Source organism: Melanerpes formicivorus, unplaced genomic scaffold (assembly GCF_026170545.1).
Source record: "Melanerpes formicivorus ecotype bairdi unplaced genomic scaffold, bMelFor1.0.p_v2 SCAF_29, whole genome shotgun sequence".
NCBI classification, from domain to species: Eukaryota; Metazoa; Chordata; class Aves; order Piciformes; family Picidae; genus Melanerpes; species Melanerpes formicivorus.
The window spans coordinates 6938415-6954251 of record NW_027142381.1 but is presented as its reverse complement, the minus strand read 5'-3'; the positions used below and the strand labels follow the sequence as shown (position 1 = coordinate 6954251).

At 43.5% G+C, this 15837-nt stretch overlaps 1 protein-coding gene across 4 annotated transcripts in view; it reads right to left on the bottom strand.

The window, feature by feature from the left end:
* The window catches only part of CLTC (clathrin heavy chain), a 33389-nt gene that overhangs the window by 10880 nt on the left and 6672 nt on the right, over positions 1 to 15837 (bottom strand). For 2 of the 4 annotated variants that reach the window (XM_068154809.1, XM_068154811.1), the window contains exons 2-21: positions 13628 to 13835; positions 11293 to 11561; positions 10078 to 10239; positions 9156 to 9269; positions 8812 to 8985; positions 7793 to 7990; positions 6934 to 7134; positions 6211 to 6363; positions 5653 to 5775; positions 5238 to 5375; positions 4963 to 5127; positions 4676 to 4856; positions 4143 to 4306; positions 3204 to 3215; positions 2382 to 2507; positions 1681 to 1823; positions 1095 to 1329; positions 633 to 755; positions 392 to 537; positions 57 to 240 (exon numbers count right to left, since the gene is read on the bottom strand). In XM_068154809.1, the coding sequence (XP_068010910.1) occupies positions 57 to 240; positions 392 to 537; positions 633 to 755; positions 1095 to 1329; positions 1681 to 1823; positions 2382 to 2507; positions 3204 to 3215; positions 4143 to 4306; positions 4676 to 4856; positions 4963 to 5127; positions 5238 to 5375; positions 5653 to 5775; positions 6211 to 6363; positions 6934 to 7134; positions 7793 to 7990; positions 8812 to 8985; positions 9156 to 9269; positions 10078 to 10239; positions 11293 to 11561; positions 13628 to 13835 (3219 nt within the window). The remainder of the gene's footprint in view (positions 1 to 56; positions 241 to 391; positions 538 to 632; positions 756 to 1094; positions 1330 to 1680; positions 1824 to 2381; positions 2508 to 3203; positions 3216 to 4142; positions 4307 to 4675; positions 4857 to 4962; positions 5128 to 5237; positions 5376 to 5652; positions 5776 to 6210; positions 6364 to 6933; positions 7135 to 7792; positions 7991 to 8811; positions 8986 to 9155; positions 9270 to 10077; positions 10240 to 11292; positions 11562 to 13627; positions 13836 to 15837) is intronic. The other 2 variants (XM_068154810.1, XM_068154812.1) reach the window with 1 other exon arrangement.

Genomic DNA, 15837 nt, shown 5'->3' with positions numbered 1-15837 from the left:
TTGTGTGAGGATGAACATGTCACATGGAGTGATTACTAAGTGAGATTTTAAGATACCTGCACAGCTGATGTGTTGACATCAAACTTCCTGAAGATAGCAAATGCCTCCTCAAACAGCTCATTGCTGATAGCTATATTGGCTATGTCAGGAGCATCATAGTTATCCAGGCGGTTGATGTATTCCATCACACGGGTACGATCAGCCTTAATAGCTGTCAGAATGAGGAGGTTCTGCAGGTTCCTAAACAGAGAGAGAGAAATCTTAGTACACATCAAGTAACAACCAAGAAATCCACCCTCCCTTCTGCAGAAAGTGTTATTTTGATGTTCTACATTCCAGCAATTTAACACCTGTGCCAGGTATAATGTCCTGTGACACAGTTTTGACTTACCTGTGCTCACTGAACACAGAGTTATCCAGAACTATCTTCTCCAACAGTTCAATCAGCTCATTAGGAAGATCTGCAGTCATGAAGGCTTTCACAGTGACAGAGACTTCCTCAGGGTCCTGTGTCTCCGACAGTGCAGTCTGTACGACCTGTAAGCAGGATCAAGACATTAGCAGATCAGTTTATTCAGGCGCTAGCAAGTCAAGTTAGGACAGCAAAGGCTTTAATGCTTTGTCACTGATACCTGGTCAATGAGGGGTCTTCTGTAGGGGTTGCTTTCCAGTAGTACACTGGCCCACAGCTCAGGGTCTTTACGACGAACTAAGTAGCGGGAGAGACTTTTGAAGAGGGAGTTCTCATTGCACACCTGGTAAAAGGCAAAGTGCATTCAGAGTGAAGTCACAGCTATTGAACTTACAGTAGATGAGTTAACTGTAACCAGCATTTAACGAGCCTGCCTGAGAGACTAAAAGTCTTAGGCTTTGGTATTTCCATTAGCCACCCATTTGAGGATGCCCAGGGGAGCCTCCCACTTCCCAGTAAGCTGCAGAGGGAGATTAAGTAACTGCCTAGTCTATTACAAGTGAGCAGCTAGGAACTGCTGGATACTTTGGGAAATAAATGCTTTTGCCAAACACCTGAATATCTATCCCATCATATCCAGGTTAGAACTTAAGCCCCAAGGCAGCTGCTTTGGCATACTTACATTAATCAGTTCCAAATCGCACTGTCCACGCTCATAAGCCACACAGGCCAGGTGTGGGTCCCTCTTCTCACAGTACTTGCCAACAACACGACTATCATAGTAGGGATTCTCACGCAGGAATCTCTCTGGGTTGTTGTTGCTATCAATGTATATTTTAGCCAGGGCATTGTGAGTTGCAGGCTCCTCACAACCCTCATGAATTCTTGCTTCCAGCCAGGGCAGAAGCAGTTTCAGCCTAGAAGGAAACAGTGTTCACATTAGAGAGGTTGAGTAAGGATCCACTTGCACAGTTTCTTCGCTCTAGAAGTCAGCTGCAGTGTAGGATAGTAAGTAACCAGAATTGTAACACCCCATTTGGACCTTCTTTGTGGTTTACTATTATAACAGCCTAACTTTCTGATACTATGAAGAACATTTCTTGCCAAAACCTCTCATTACCTCAAGTCTGCTTAAGGGAGATCAGCCAAAAAGTAAAGCAGATTTTTACTGCTTGCTCTAGCCGTGCAATGAGGACATGCATTGATAGATAACCAGTATAGCCATTACCAGTCTGGCAGTGTTAGGAGACTTGGAGAAGTTTTAATACCTGTTTCTTTTCTCAACCTCTGCAACAAGCTCATCGGTTGAAAATTGACCTCTCACTACAAGGATAAGGTTCTTTATCACATCTTCAGAGCAGTCCACATCAAGCAGTCCCCCAATAACCACAGGCAGACGGCTTGGATTGACCTAAAAACAGGATCATTTTAAAGAAGTCAGTGTGTTGTCAGGCAGCACAGCCAGTCAATACTTGTCCCTAGAAGTACACATGAAGACTGCTTGTTAAGATTGATCTAGTTTTCCTGCCTTTACTCTCAGCTTCCTGAGGTTCTAAACAAGCTTGTAAGTCAATTCTTCAGTCGGCAGGGTTTCACACCACAGATCAGTGGCTGAGTAATGCTCAGCCCCCATGGGAAGAGCTCCTGACCAAGACAATTTGTCTCTGCAGGGAGTCTAAAGAACTTCCCCACCCTCCAAAATGCTGTACATTAAAATTACCCCAAGAATTTCAAAGTTGTTCTACCAAGTCCTCTTCCTTCAAGAGACATTAGTGGGGATTCCTGCTCAGCCTGGCTGAAGAGTAAGAGATGTGACTTGTGTAAGGGCTAACTCCCCAGAAAGCACTAATACATACTTAAGCGTCAGACTCAAGTATGAGGCTGTTAACAGAATACTTAGAATGTTGCACATAACACTATAAAATTGATCAGTTTGGCTCATTAAAGACAAGTAAAAGTTGTAGCTTACCTTCTGCACATAAATCTCAATGTACTTTTGGAGATTATTTCTATACAAATACAGCACCAAGTCGTGGACAAAGTCAAAGCGATCACAGACAATGATGAGTGGCAACTGGTCAGTGAGTTTAGCTTCCTATAAAGAGAAGAGCTTTAGTAATTTGGTTTCATTCTTAGGCTTAAGCAGACAAATACAAGTCACTTAAACTGTTAAAGCAGCTGAATTTGGAAAGCCAAAATTCAACAGTCAACCAAATAATGACAGCTTATTGTTCAACTAATTGTTTGCAATATGTAGCAAATAGGAGTACTCAACACCCACTTCAGGGCCTACAGCAAGAAGCTCTCTCAAGTTTAACCCTGCTCCTTTGCATGGCAGAGTCTACAAAGTTTTACAACACAATACAACTATTAAAGCCCAAAGCTATAGATTTAGTTTTTAGTTGCCACTTGTGTTTGTTGTGCAGGATTAGCACTCTGGGATTTCATAAGGAATTTAACTGAGACTAAGTTCATAAAGTAAAACACAAAATAGAGAATTGACTTTAAGTGCCATGTGTCTTGGGATACCTTCTAGCTATGGATTTAGAGACCAGTAAGAATCAAGCCAGTAACAGAACTTCTTACATTGCTAGTCAGATTAGTTATTTAAAAGCATTCCAACTTTCAGCACAAGATTACAATGGTTACAGTACAGAAGCTTAATCTATGTGGCAGACAGTATTCCGGATGCATACTTCACTTATTCAAACATGCACATCCCAGAATATAATCCTACATAGAAATTACACTTAAGGACTTTACACAGGGAGGCCTGTACTGGGAGATTTACCTGGTACATGTCCTGCACATTCCAGACATGGAACAGCACAAAAAACAATAGCTTTCATCAGGAATTTGACAGCTTGATAACATATCTTAGGTGGCTTGATCAATTTACATACCTTACACCTCGGTGACACCAGGTTATGTTTATAGAATTCTCATGGGAAGAGTTTTGCCATCTTCAGATATGATCAGCAAAATCTAAGACTACGCTACGTAACCGACAAACATGAAGGCAGGAAATGTTCCCAGATAAAGTTTTCCCCTCCCACACTGTTTCTCAGGTGTTTCCAGCACGGTTACATTTGTCAATAAGCTCAGCACTAGCAGGCTACAGAATCTGGACTTTGAGCACACCAGCTTCTTCCACTCCTCACACGTTTCAGCAATGCTCTGAATCCTAGCAGGGACAGTCAGCATGTATGACACTGACCGGCAAAATCTAGAGAGCTGATCTGCAGCTCATCTGCCTGAAAGTTCTGTAATAAGATGAGTGAGATCAAGCCTGAACTCTGAAAGCTTTCATGGAATTGACTCCATTTGATGTTTCTGGAGTTGCTCAGTTGAAGCTGATTACACTGTAAATAAGGATTAAGCTATGAACTCATTTGGCATTATGGTTTTTCTTTGCCTTAATACTTCCATCTTTATAGCAGGCACCTGTAACAAGTTCTAAATGAGATGGTGCTGCTATTACAAGTTAAGAGTTTGAGCCAGGTTAACCTTTCTAAGAGCAGTGAGGATCTGACAGATTCTCCATTTCTCAGGCTCTGTCAGGAGGTAATGCCAACGTGCTAAGTATCTCTGGTTTAAATGGACAGATCCTTAAGTGCAAATGGTAGTCAATGTGTATTTTCAGAGAGCTGCCTCATTTACTGGGGACACACAGCATGTTTTATCAGCACCCCAAACAGGCCAAGACAATCCAGTGCTACCCACGCATTACCTTGAGGAAGTTTTTAACACGTTCTGGATCATAGCAGTTACTTTCCCTGCAGATTCTTTCCACTTCTTTAATTTGTCCTGTCTTGCACGCAGCTTGAATATACTTGAAGTGCACATCTGGATCCTGGCTGAAGTTTACAATAGAGCCCAGGAAATAAAACAAACCTCGAGGGAAACAGTCAACATGTTAATCTACTAAAGCAGTTGAGTTGGAACAATATTAGCTTTTAAGGAAGCCTTCCAAGTTACTGTTAACACAACAATGTCAATCTGGCTACTGCAGTTTACAAAGATCTGAAAAAGATTCAAACACTGCAATTGTTTTACAAAATCCAGATTGTTCCAGCTTACATCAGCCTGTTGTATTCCCTCTGTGTTACACAGACAAGTGTATTATATCTGACCTGGATAAATACTGATGGATCATCATCACTTGCCAGGTAGTTAGTGGCAATACAGCTGTCTAGATTTTAGCAGATAAACAGTCCCTCATACACACGTGTGCTTTTGCTTCAGGTAAGACCACAATCTTACCTTCAAAGCTCTTGAAAGACTCAAACAGCTCAATAAGTGACTGTGTTGACAGTTGTTCATGGTATTTTGAAGCTACTTGGACACAGATCTGCAGGTTCTGACGAATGTTAGCAGACAACATAGCACGCAGACACTCCAGGGAGTCTTCTACCGATAAGGAACCAAAATAATTCACTAACCACTGCAAAGACACAGAAGTCATTTTAGAGCCATGCCCTCAAGTCACATATTGAAAGCAGTTATCAATGGCCTGGCTTGTGCTAGATTGAGGCTATTTGATCTCATACCTCAGGATTGAGAAGATGAGTGTGAACAACCGCACGCTTGATGTCATACAAGTCTGTGAAGTGTTCCAGTGCCCTCTGGAGCAATCCAGCTTTCTCACACAGCTGAGCTATGTGAGCCCGGTCGTAATGAGTAAACATTTGGTTTCCCAGGATAGCATCTGCAACCTAGAAGGAGTATTGAAGATTCCTTTAGTTCCTGAACACTATCACTTCACACAAACCACAGTGCAGTAGCTAGCCTAGCCACAGACAAGGCTGTAGCTCTGAAAGCATACCTGAGGTGCATGCATGAGGTTCATCTCAAGTAAACGCGTTTGCAGGGGACCTTCTGAGGGACGATTGTTCTTCAGTGCATCCAGCAAGAAGGCTGTACATTGCTGAATTAAATTATATTCCATAAAGACATCTACAATCTGCAAGAGGAAAAAACAAAAGAAGTAGTAGGCTTTTGATTAGAAACTGGAAATATATTTAAACAAAGTGCAACATCAAGTGAAGCTTCCAAAGCTAACGCATTTAGTCCGGCACTCCATGAAGCTCTCATTTGGCATTCTTCAAACTAGGCAAGAAACAGCTTTGTCCCAGTAAAATAAACCCAAAGAGTTGAAAATCTTTCTCTAGTGGCAAGACTGTGACTTCTCTTACCAACTTAAGGCCTCAAAGTTCAATTTTATTGCTATGGAATGTTACCTGTGTTATGTCTGCAAGAGGCTCTTCATCTTGAACAAGCATTTGTGCGAACTGCTGTCCTTGATCAGGGCTGATTCTCATGACATTCCTCAGCAAGAAAATCCAGTCTGGAGTATAGCCAACCTGAAGAGATAATGAAAAGTAGTAACTCAGCAAGAGCACATCCCCTGTTAAATACAGAACTCAGTAAAAGCTACCATCAGAGGCTTACAGAACCCACTCAGGATTTCCTCATTTGGAAAAGGCTACATAGGGAAGTATTTCACCATCCCTGGAGATGTTTGAAGACAGATGTGGTGTTAAGGGACATGGTTTAGCATTGGACTCAGTAGAGTTAGATGATGGTTGGACTCAAGCTTAGGTCTTTTCTAGACACAATAATTCTATGATAGGATACACATAGGAAGTCTAGCAGTACTTATTCACAGGAAAATCTTAGGCCAAAGCAGGTACTACGCAGGCTCTCAGATTCTCCCCCCAGTCACTTTCAGCTGCTTTGGAACCTACACCAGTTATTCATAAATACAAGCCAGATAAAGCAATTTAATTTCCTCTCACCTTCTTAGCGTACAAAACAATCTTCTGGACTTGTCCTGTTTCAGCAAAACACTGGATGACTTTGTTTGGAACATTGGCTCTCAGATAGACACTAAGTGCTAGCGTTGGATCTACAGATTTCACAAGGTCTCCCAGCTCCTCCGAGCACTCCAGCTGTTTCAAGATAAACACTGTTAGTCCCACCCTTACAGTGCCATGCTGAAATGCACTACTAACTTCCTCATTCCCCTTCATTTTGGGCTTCTCTTAAGAATAATTAAGGCCCAGCTGGGCAGCGTTATCTGACTCATCAGTGATCTAGTGAGCTCAGCTCCTTACACTGTTCTACAGAAGCCAGAATTGCATTTGTAGAGCTAAAAAAGAATTAGGTGAAACACCACGTCAGCAATTTCCTCAGCTCACTGCAGAAATATAAGCTACAGTTCAAAGTAAATGCAAGTCAGTATCCACAGAAGCCTGAAGTGGTGTGGGAAAGAAAGCTTAGAGCTTTCCATATTAATTCCTCCTTGCTGTAGTTTTAAGGATGGGCAAAGCTCTTGCAGGATTTGATTGATTCTCTTGCAGTAGCATGAGTCATAGTGAACAACCATTGCTCAACTGTCTGATCACACTAATGTATTGATGAGTTATCCAGTTGAATTCTGCTGGAGGGGGCAGGGAGGGAGGCTGTCAAGAAGCTATGTCCCTCCTCCCAGGCTCTGAATGCATCTACCCCAAATTTACCTTATCTTCCTTTAACCATTTTTCCAAGAGCTGTTTGCGTCCCTGCTGAAGCACAGGTCTGCAGAGCTCCAGGGACTCGTACTTATTCAGCTGGCCTTGGTCAAGCAGAATACCAAAGTACTGGAGTAAAGGGGAAGTCTGTCCTGGCTGAGCTGGAACAGTCTGGAATCGGCGTATGGTGTCTGGAGTACGCAGGATTCCCTGCCAGAAAGAGATGCACTTCAGTTTTCTCTTCTGCTGTTGTGGCTTGGCAAGAATTTCTCCAGAAAGATGAAGCTGGAAACGCTTGCTACAGCAACATTATGCTCTGCCAGCCCAGAATAAGGCAGAAGCAGTATGGCTGCACATCAGCTCAGATGTTGCCTGTGAGATGTTTTGACAGAAGCTGTGCAATAGTGGCCTATTACACTTGTTGCAGTAGCAATGCAGATTTAAGTTCAGAGGACTGTCTTACAGCATTAAGACATCTTTGTCCTTGCAAGCAAGCTCCTTTCATCTGAATTTAGTCTCTTAGTCTGTCATTTTATCTTGTTTCTAGATGCAGTCTCAGCTACAGGCTGTCTTTTCACAGAGGCTTTTCTCCTCACCAAAGAAGATAAATACCAGAAATGTTAAGCCTCGTGGCCATTACTTTATCATTAATTCTTCTCCCCCTCTGTGGGCTTCACACAACCTTTAAGAACTTCCAGCACACAATCAGCACTCCCAGCACACTGCAGACAGGTTCTTCATAGGTACATTACTACAGGAGCAATACCAAGATTCTGGTCTTGCCACTTAAGAAATCCAGCAAGCTTTTCTGAAGCAAGAAGCTTAAGCCCGTAGGGTTCATTACTACTCTTGAGTATCTCTCTCTTACCTTTGGGGCATTAGCTGCCACTTTTGCTGCCTCAGAATAGTTCCCTTGTGCAAAGAGTGCATTGAATTTTCTGGCAAAGAGCTCCTCAGCACCTGCCAGGTTGTTGCGGACAGCCATTCGTAAAGCTAGGTCAGGATTCTGCAGCACATTTGTGATATAGGGAATAATATTCTCCTCTTCTACACACACTGAGAGCACCTGAACAAATCATCAAGGAAAACCTCCAGTTAGTCCCCATAAGTAAGCCAAGGACCAAGGGAACCTTTCAAAGGAAAGCTATGTTATATATGAGACTTCTCTATCCTTTGCTAACTGCAAAGTGTTGCCATTTCATTCAAGACCTCCAGTAGGAAAGAGCCTCTACCATCCAATTACTGCATCAGGCAAATGATTCACAGTTTAAACTAAGCTAGACCTCAGAAATACAGGCATATAAATACTATCTTCCTATAACCTGTTCTCAGTGTCTTACACAACCAAGTTGAGAGTATGAACAAGGAAAAAGTCTTCTCTGTGTTACTATGCTCAACAAGCAACACTTGAAACCAATTCCATGTAAAGACACAGCTGCTCATTGTCAGTAGCCTGAGCCAAGCATGTCACAGGTGTATGGAGATACAGCAGCAAATGTTCTTTGAGTCTCAGAACCCTGCCAGACAACAGATGTGCCAAACAGAGCTCAGAGCTAACACATTTAAGACTCCCATTAACATATGCTGTGCAAGAGGATGCAATTTGCCTCCCAAAGCAGGGAATTTCATCCTCTACAGTAGGACAGTCTAGATGCACTGACTGACATTACTAAACCCCCAAAATTATGCAACCAGAATTGGAGTTGTAAAAGAAACTAGAGATCAGGCAAGCTGCACTCCTGCTCAGCTATCTGATACCACCATATTCCTCAGTCTCTTTTTCTGCCTTGTCTGCCAGTTCTCAGAAATGAACACATTTGAACACCACAGTATCTAAGAGCCAGTGGGTTTAGCTACACAAGTAGTTTCCAGGCCAAGCTGCCTTACTTGTCCCTTCCTGTTGACTCCAATAATTCCAGCTGTTGCTTCATGCTGTGCAGTAACAAATATGGTCTCCCCACTGATTCTGTTCATGTAGATGCAGGTGCCAGTTTCCAGGTCATACAAGTGGATATAGCCATACTTGGTTATGAGAAACACCACATCATGCTTGTCACTGATCTGCAAAACAGGAATAGGCTCATGGGATTTGGTATGGGATGAATGAAAGGAGGCAGTGCTTTTCAGGACCAGCAGGTAGCTGTGCCCTTTCCTGACAACTGGGAGCGCTGTTACAGTTTCAACAAGAGAAGCTACAGACTCGTTCTTGTGCTCCTTTGCAGCTGTCTTACCTGCATGGCAACAGGGAAATCATTTTGTGCTTCAGGAGGGAAGAAGACATCCACAGCTTTCTTTGGAAATGGCTGGTTCCCAGAAGGTGGTGTGCCAACCTCAATGATATGCAGCTGTGCAATAGATAAGATTAGTCTGTTAGTCCTTGTAGTTAATTTATCCAACAAGAGATTCAACAATGAAGATATGAGAATTGTTTTGCATAAGCTTGGGATAAAGGCTCAGCACCAGAGATAAGCTGAATCAGTCCTCCTAAATACTTTCACTGTCTAAAAGTGTGGCATACTGTATCCATGTACCATAGAAGAGGGAAAGGGTTAAGCATGATCTTTAGTTACCCCTAGCTACTGAGAAGTTGAAGGATTCAGCTAGGTCACTTCATACATTCTTTCAACTTGGTTACCACTCTACAAAGATATTTCTGAAGATGTTTCTCTGAATCTAGCTTTGTTTTAGCTGCCACAAAGTAGCTCACAACTCCACTATTAATATTAGACCACTGTTTGGGCTTGTAACTGCAATTTTTTTTCATCCAGTGATTTGGAAGTTAAGTCAAGTCTGATACTGGGGATCAGCATCAAAGAAAGATTACAACAGCTTTTCTCTTAAGCTTAGCCTGTGAAGCTGAGTCACGTGTTTCAAACAGCTAATTAGGCTGATCATGACACGCTACCTCACTTCAGGACTGGAGACAGCCTTCTGCTACATCAAGCAGTTAGTCCCTGCTCTGTGTGCAGCAGTTTCCATATACACTAGCATTCAGCATGCATATATATATAAAAAAATGAAATCCAAACTGACACAGTCCTTCCACTTTGTTCCCTAAAGGCAACTTTGTGCATGAAACCATTTGGTTTTCCTGGAAGCAGACAGCCAGGGCAAGTCACTGAAGATTACAACATATTGAGAATCAAGTCTTACCTTACCCCCAGCTTGCCCTCTTACTGCAAAACAGAAGAGAGTGGATTCTTCAGCATTTCCTTCCATCTTGAACTGTGCAAAGCTAGCTGCATGTCCCTCAATTGGCTGTGACACTTTTCTATCTACAGAATACAGTTGCATGGCTCCCACCACACGATTTTGCTAGACAAGACAGAACAAGAGTCAGAATAACAAGCAATCAGCCAGTAATTTAATTTAAGTTAGTGTTGGTAACTAGATGGTCATATCAAGCTGAAGTACCATGCCATGCTTTCTCTCCCTAAGGCATCATTCAAAACTCTTAGCCTTGTACTAGTGTTTATACCATTACTGCAAGATTTTCAGCTACACTTCAGTCTGTTGGAAGATCCAGACAAGCATTTACATTCCCAGCAATGGCTTAGGAAAGAAAACAAACAAACAAACAAACTCCAGGCTGTGCAGGGACTGGCTGGGAAGCAGCCCTGAGGAGAGAGACTTGGGGGTGCTGGTGGACGAGAAGCTCAACAGGAGCTCTCAATGTGCACTTGCAGCCCTCAAAGCCAATCAGATCCTGGGCTGCATCAGGAGAAGTGTGGCCAGCAGGGCAAGGGAGGTGATCCTCCCCCTCTACTCAGCCCTGGTGAGACCCCACCTGGAGTACTATGTCCAGTTCTGGAGCCCCTATTACAAGAGGGATATGGAGGTGCTGGAACGTGTCCAGAGAAGGGCCACAAGGATGATCAGAGGGCTGAAGCACCTCTCCTGTGAGGACAGACTGAAGGAGTTGGGGCTGTTCAGTCTGCAGAACAGAAGGCTTCCAGGTGATCTAATCGTGGCCTTCCAGTATCTGAAGGGGGCCTACAAGAAGGCTGGGGAGGGACTGCTCAGGATCTCAGGTAGTGACAGGACTAGGGGGAATGGAATGAAGCTGGAGGTGGGGAGATTCAGGATGGATGTGAGGAGGAGGTTCTTCACCATGAGAGTGGTGAAGCCCTGGAATGGGTTGTCCAGGGAGGTGGTTAAGGCCCCGTCCCTGGAGGTGTTTAAGCCCAGGCTGGACGAGGCTCTGGCCAGCCTGATCTAGTGTGGGGTGCCCCTGCCCATGGCAGGGGGGTTGGAACTAGATGATCCTTGTGGTCCCTTCCAACTCTGACTGATACTATACTATATCAGTCCTGCTTCTCTAGAAGAAGGAAAGGAGGCAAGCTCTGGGCCTCCCAGGTGGTGAAGTACCTGTGCAGATATGCCAGTCAGCAGGAGCCATTTCTGCTTCGCATCGGTGCGGTAGTTGATGATCTGGCAGCCAGCAAGGCTGGAATGGCGATCGAACATTTTCACAGGCTGGGACTCCCCCTCCATGCTCCAGTGGTAGACTGCATTATCCGTTACGAGGGCAACGGTATTCAGAGAGATCCACTTCCAGAAGGTGACATCATCTGTCATGGTGTGAGCCTTCATTTTGCTCTTCATTTCGATGTTAAATATTTGAAGCGTTTTCCCAGCTAGAAAACACAGCATTGTTAGGCAGCTGACAGCTTCCACTTATTTCAAGCACTGGTTAAAAGTAGAAGAGCTGCACCATGACACTAAACCCTCACGACTTCCTTCAAGAAAATGCTGCTAGAGACTGCAGTATCTTCAGTGCTCAGCTATTACTTTTAACCAGACCACTCTCCTAGGGCTAATTTTGCCACTACTGAGCAACCAAACAGATGTGGAAAACAACTTGGTAGGAGACAAGAGCTTCAGCTACACCAACAAGTTGTGTAAGACTTCACATACATCCAAACCAGGTTACAGTAATGCCGAGTCTCTTGAAAGTTGTAAGGAGCTATGTCAGCGTCATAAAAAACTCTCCACATCTGTTTTAAGCATAAAAAAAAGGGCACAACATGGAACAATCAGGTTGCAGAGGGCTTTCATGATTCAGACTCATTAATTAACATCCTCAGGTTGCACTAACAGCATACACAGCTACTGGCTGCAAACCAGACTAACAGATACTGTGCAAGGAAAGGGATCTAGTGACCAACACAAGCTCTAGAAGGTAAGAGGAAAAGTTCTTCTAATTACATTGAATGGTGCACACACACAGTGGCATGTAAGAAATTATTTCTTCCTGTTGAGAAGATAAGGAAGGTTCTGACTAACTCCTCCTAGTTTTAGTTAGGAGACAGCTATTTAAGAACATGCTAATATAGCCCAAGAGGAATATTAGAGATCATGTGAAAAGAGGTGCAGGTCAGAATAACTGCTGGAGTTATTAACTGGAATTCAGCCTGATAAAGCCACAGTACCATATGGGCAAGTGCTTTCACTCAGCAGGGATTAGTTAGAAGACACTGTTAGTTCTGCTACTGACATAAGATGCAGAGTCAGGAGTTTCTCTGGAGCTTGGAGAATTCTAACACAGTGTTACTCAGGCTACAGACTAGCAGTTTGTTTCCCTATCTAGCACAGCTGGGGTTTTAGAGTTAAGGGAGATGACATTCCAGTAACATGCATCCTGCAAGGCACATTCAGGAGGGAAATGTCTAGCCTTAAGTCAAAAGGATCATTCCTGTTTATAAAACACTTGGTATCAAGATCCCAATACTTTAAGAACACTTCAACTCCTTAAGGGGGTTCTTTTTCTGTATGTTAAGGATTCCCTTGCTTGGGAGGACACAAAACCCTCAGAATTTTAGGCTCTCAGTTGCTTAAACACCACTGTTCAGCCACGTGCACCACAGATCTGAGCTATTTTACTCTGCTTTTTCATTTCATAAGACACAACAGGAACTAGTACAGTCAAGTGAAAGAACTCACCATCTGCACACACAAGAAAGCATTAAAGTTGTGACAAAACAGTAGCACAGTATTAAAAGTCAAACTTAGACAACATTGAATACATATCAACCTTTCCATTAGCAACACATGCATTGCTAGAGTGACAGTTCAAGGCCCCAGGTGCCTCCTGGGGAAAGAGAAAGGATTCTGGAAACTGCAGAGGACTACAGAGAACTGCTTGTTCTGTGTCAGCACAGATACCGAGTTAGCTGACCTTGCGGTTGGTTCACCATCTAAGTTTTCCCTGCATGGCTTTACTCTCCCTATCACCACCTGATACCATAAACATGCACAAACTGGTGTAGTGGCCTTTTCCAGCAGGGCCAGACTAAGGCCTTCAGGAATATTTTCCCTCCTCCCCAGCCTTAGTTTTCCTCTCTGTCAAGAGAAGCTTAGCTGATGGACCTCATACACTTAGCAGAACAGGTCTCACTTCCCTCCAACATAATTCCAGACATGAGACTCCAGAAGTATCTCAAAGCCTACACTTCCCTTCCAGATCTCCCTACCCTGACTAAAGCAAAACTCATCCTAACAATCAGCAAATAGCAGGAAGCCTCAGCTGAAGCTTACTGCCCAGCTACTGAAAATGCATTCAACTGAAGCTGCCATTAAGTTGTGAAAAGCTGGTAAGGGATCCTCCCACATAAACTGACCAAGAGACTTCAGTCAATCATAAACTTGTCTTACAGAGAGCTCTCCATCCACTTCAAGCATTTCTTTATCAGGATTTCCATACCTTTTAATGCAATGACTTTACTGGCAGGGTTCATGATAGCACTGTCAGCTGAAATTGGTCTTCGAATTGGGTTGCTGGGGTCATTCATGTCAATGATCACCACTTGAGCCTGTTCTCCTACTTTCTCTCTGATGCAGATGAATTTGTCAGACTCCATTGTCAGAGTGCTGAAGCCAATGTTTGCTGGGTTGATGCCCAGATTTTGGAGCTGAAAGAGAAGGAGGCAATTAAAAAAATAAGAAGTTTATCATTAGGGTATTACCTTATTACAGCTTTTTGAGAAAGTCACAAGAGATTCTCAGCTTCATCTATCTTCCTGTTACAATACAACCATTGCCAAAACCCTTGCCCCTTTTCAGTTAAACCCAGCAGGCTTCCTGAAGAAGCCCTGCAGCATTCAAGCACTTGGTGCCTTGTCTTCATGGTCCACTGACAATTACTGGTCTGAGAACTCAATTTCTGAGACCATCACATGGTTTAAGGTGCACACTGAACTTGCTTGCTCCTGGTGCCTGCTCTAGAACTGCAGCTTCAGTACTCACTCTCACCAGCTTTGCTCCCAGAGCACTAGCTTATTCCACTGAGCTTGGCAGCTATCACTATTTCAAGCTTAACATCACACGTGAGGCGTCTGAGCTTTATCTTTATCCTTGTAGAGTTAAAAAAAGCTACCTGTCCAGCAATTAGCCTAGTCCTGTCTGGCAGCAAGCCTCCACCCAGGAAGCTGAGCTAGCACATAGGAGATGGACACTGCTGAAATCAGAAATGGCTCATCCACAGCCATACTTAACACAGAAGACATCAACAAACCACCTCCTTCCCTGCTGAGCCACAGTCTGCCTCTGCATACCTTTGAATTGTGTTTCTAGCACAGCTTGCAACGACAAACCAGTTTAGTTAATATCACTTCACTGTGCATTAGAATGCAGTAGTGGTACAGTTTATTCCATGTTTCATGGTGGGAATGCAGAATGGTTAGTTCAGCTCACACACAGCCAGCCAGAGGGTGGAGATACCTTCAAAACTCAAGATCAGATTTATCCCTCAGAGGAATTATCGCTTCTGCTACTTCAGATATTTTCTTTTGTGGAAGACTGTTTGAACTTCAAGCCCAAGGTCTCCCAAGGACTAGACCTTCAAAGCCATTTTAGCATTATTGTACTAGTTTGAATGAAAACACCAAGCTCTTATCAGCTGTGCTCTGTAGGAGCTGAGAAGACCACGCCTGAGCTGCTCTGCTCCCACTTACTTGCAGCTGCTGATAACAAGGGTGGATTACTACAGTGCCCCTTTGCCCTGGCCTCCAGGCAGCACATGAGGAACAAGCAACATCTAAGCTATGGCACACCAAGTTAACAGAAAAAGCTTCAGAAGAGGCACTTCAATGGATGATTATCTGTATCACCCAGTGAATCAAGATGGACAGATCTTGGTATAGTTTAAGGCTGTGACTCCAAAGCAAGTCAGTTTCAGCTCCTGGGGTCTGCTGAAGAAGAGAATTTATAGAAGATGATTCAGCCTTTGTGTATGGTTCTCTGGTCACTCTGCCTTGAAGGCTGAGGTTCTTCAGTCAGGCTCAAACAGTATCAAAACCATGTTGAAGGTCTAATTTCACAACTAGTTTAACACTGATCTTTCAGTAAATGTAAGGTCTACCCAGCTTTTATTCTCCAAAAGACTTTGTGAGAGATAAGACTATAAGCAGAACAGATTTAAATGCAATTCTTGAAGTTAGGCCTCAAGCTAGTGACCACAGCTGAAGCCCTTCTTCCAAGGCAGAACACCTGCACTCCCAGAAACTTACCACAGTGAACAGTTCCAACCCAAGTCAGTTCTCTTTACATCATCCACCTGACAACAGAGCCAGGAAACTTTCAGGCAAAAGCCAAATGGTTTATCAGCTCTCCCAAGAAAAAACTGTCTTAATGCCACAGCTTCTTGACAGGCCAGAACCCTGTGACTCAGATTTAATTGTCTGAGGTCCAGCATCACAAAACCCAACCACATTCTTCAGCAACGTGGATTCACTTAGAAGATTCCAGATGAAGGATCAGATCTCCCTTTCACACAGCTTTATTTGAGTACTGTTCTCTAAGCCTGGGACTCTGATATTTGTACATCAGTAAGGCAGGACTACATGTAACTTGCTCACACCTCTGCAGGCAGAGAAAATGTGAAGATAGAAGACTTTCATCTGGTAGAGCTGGAGA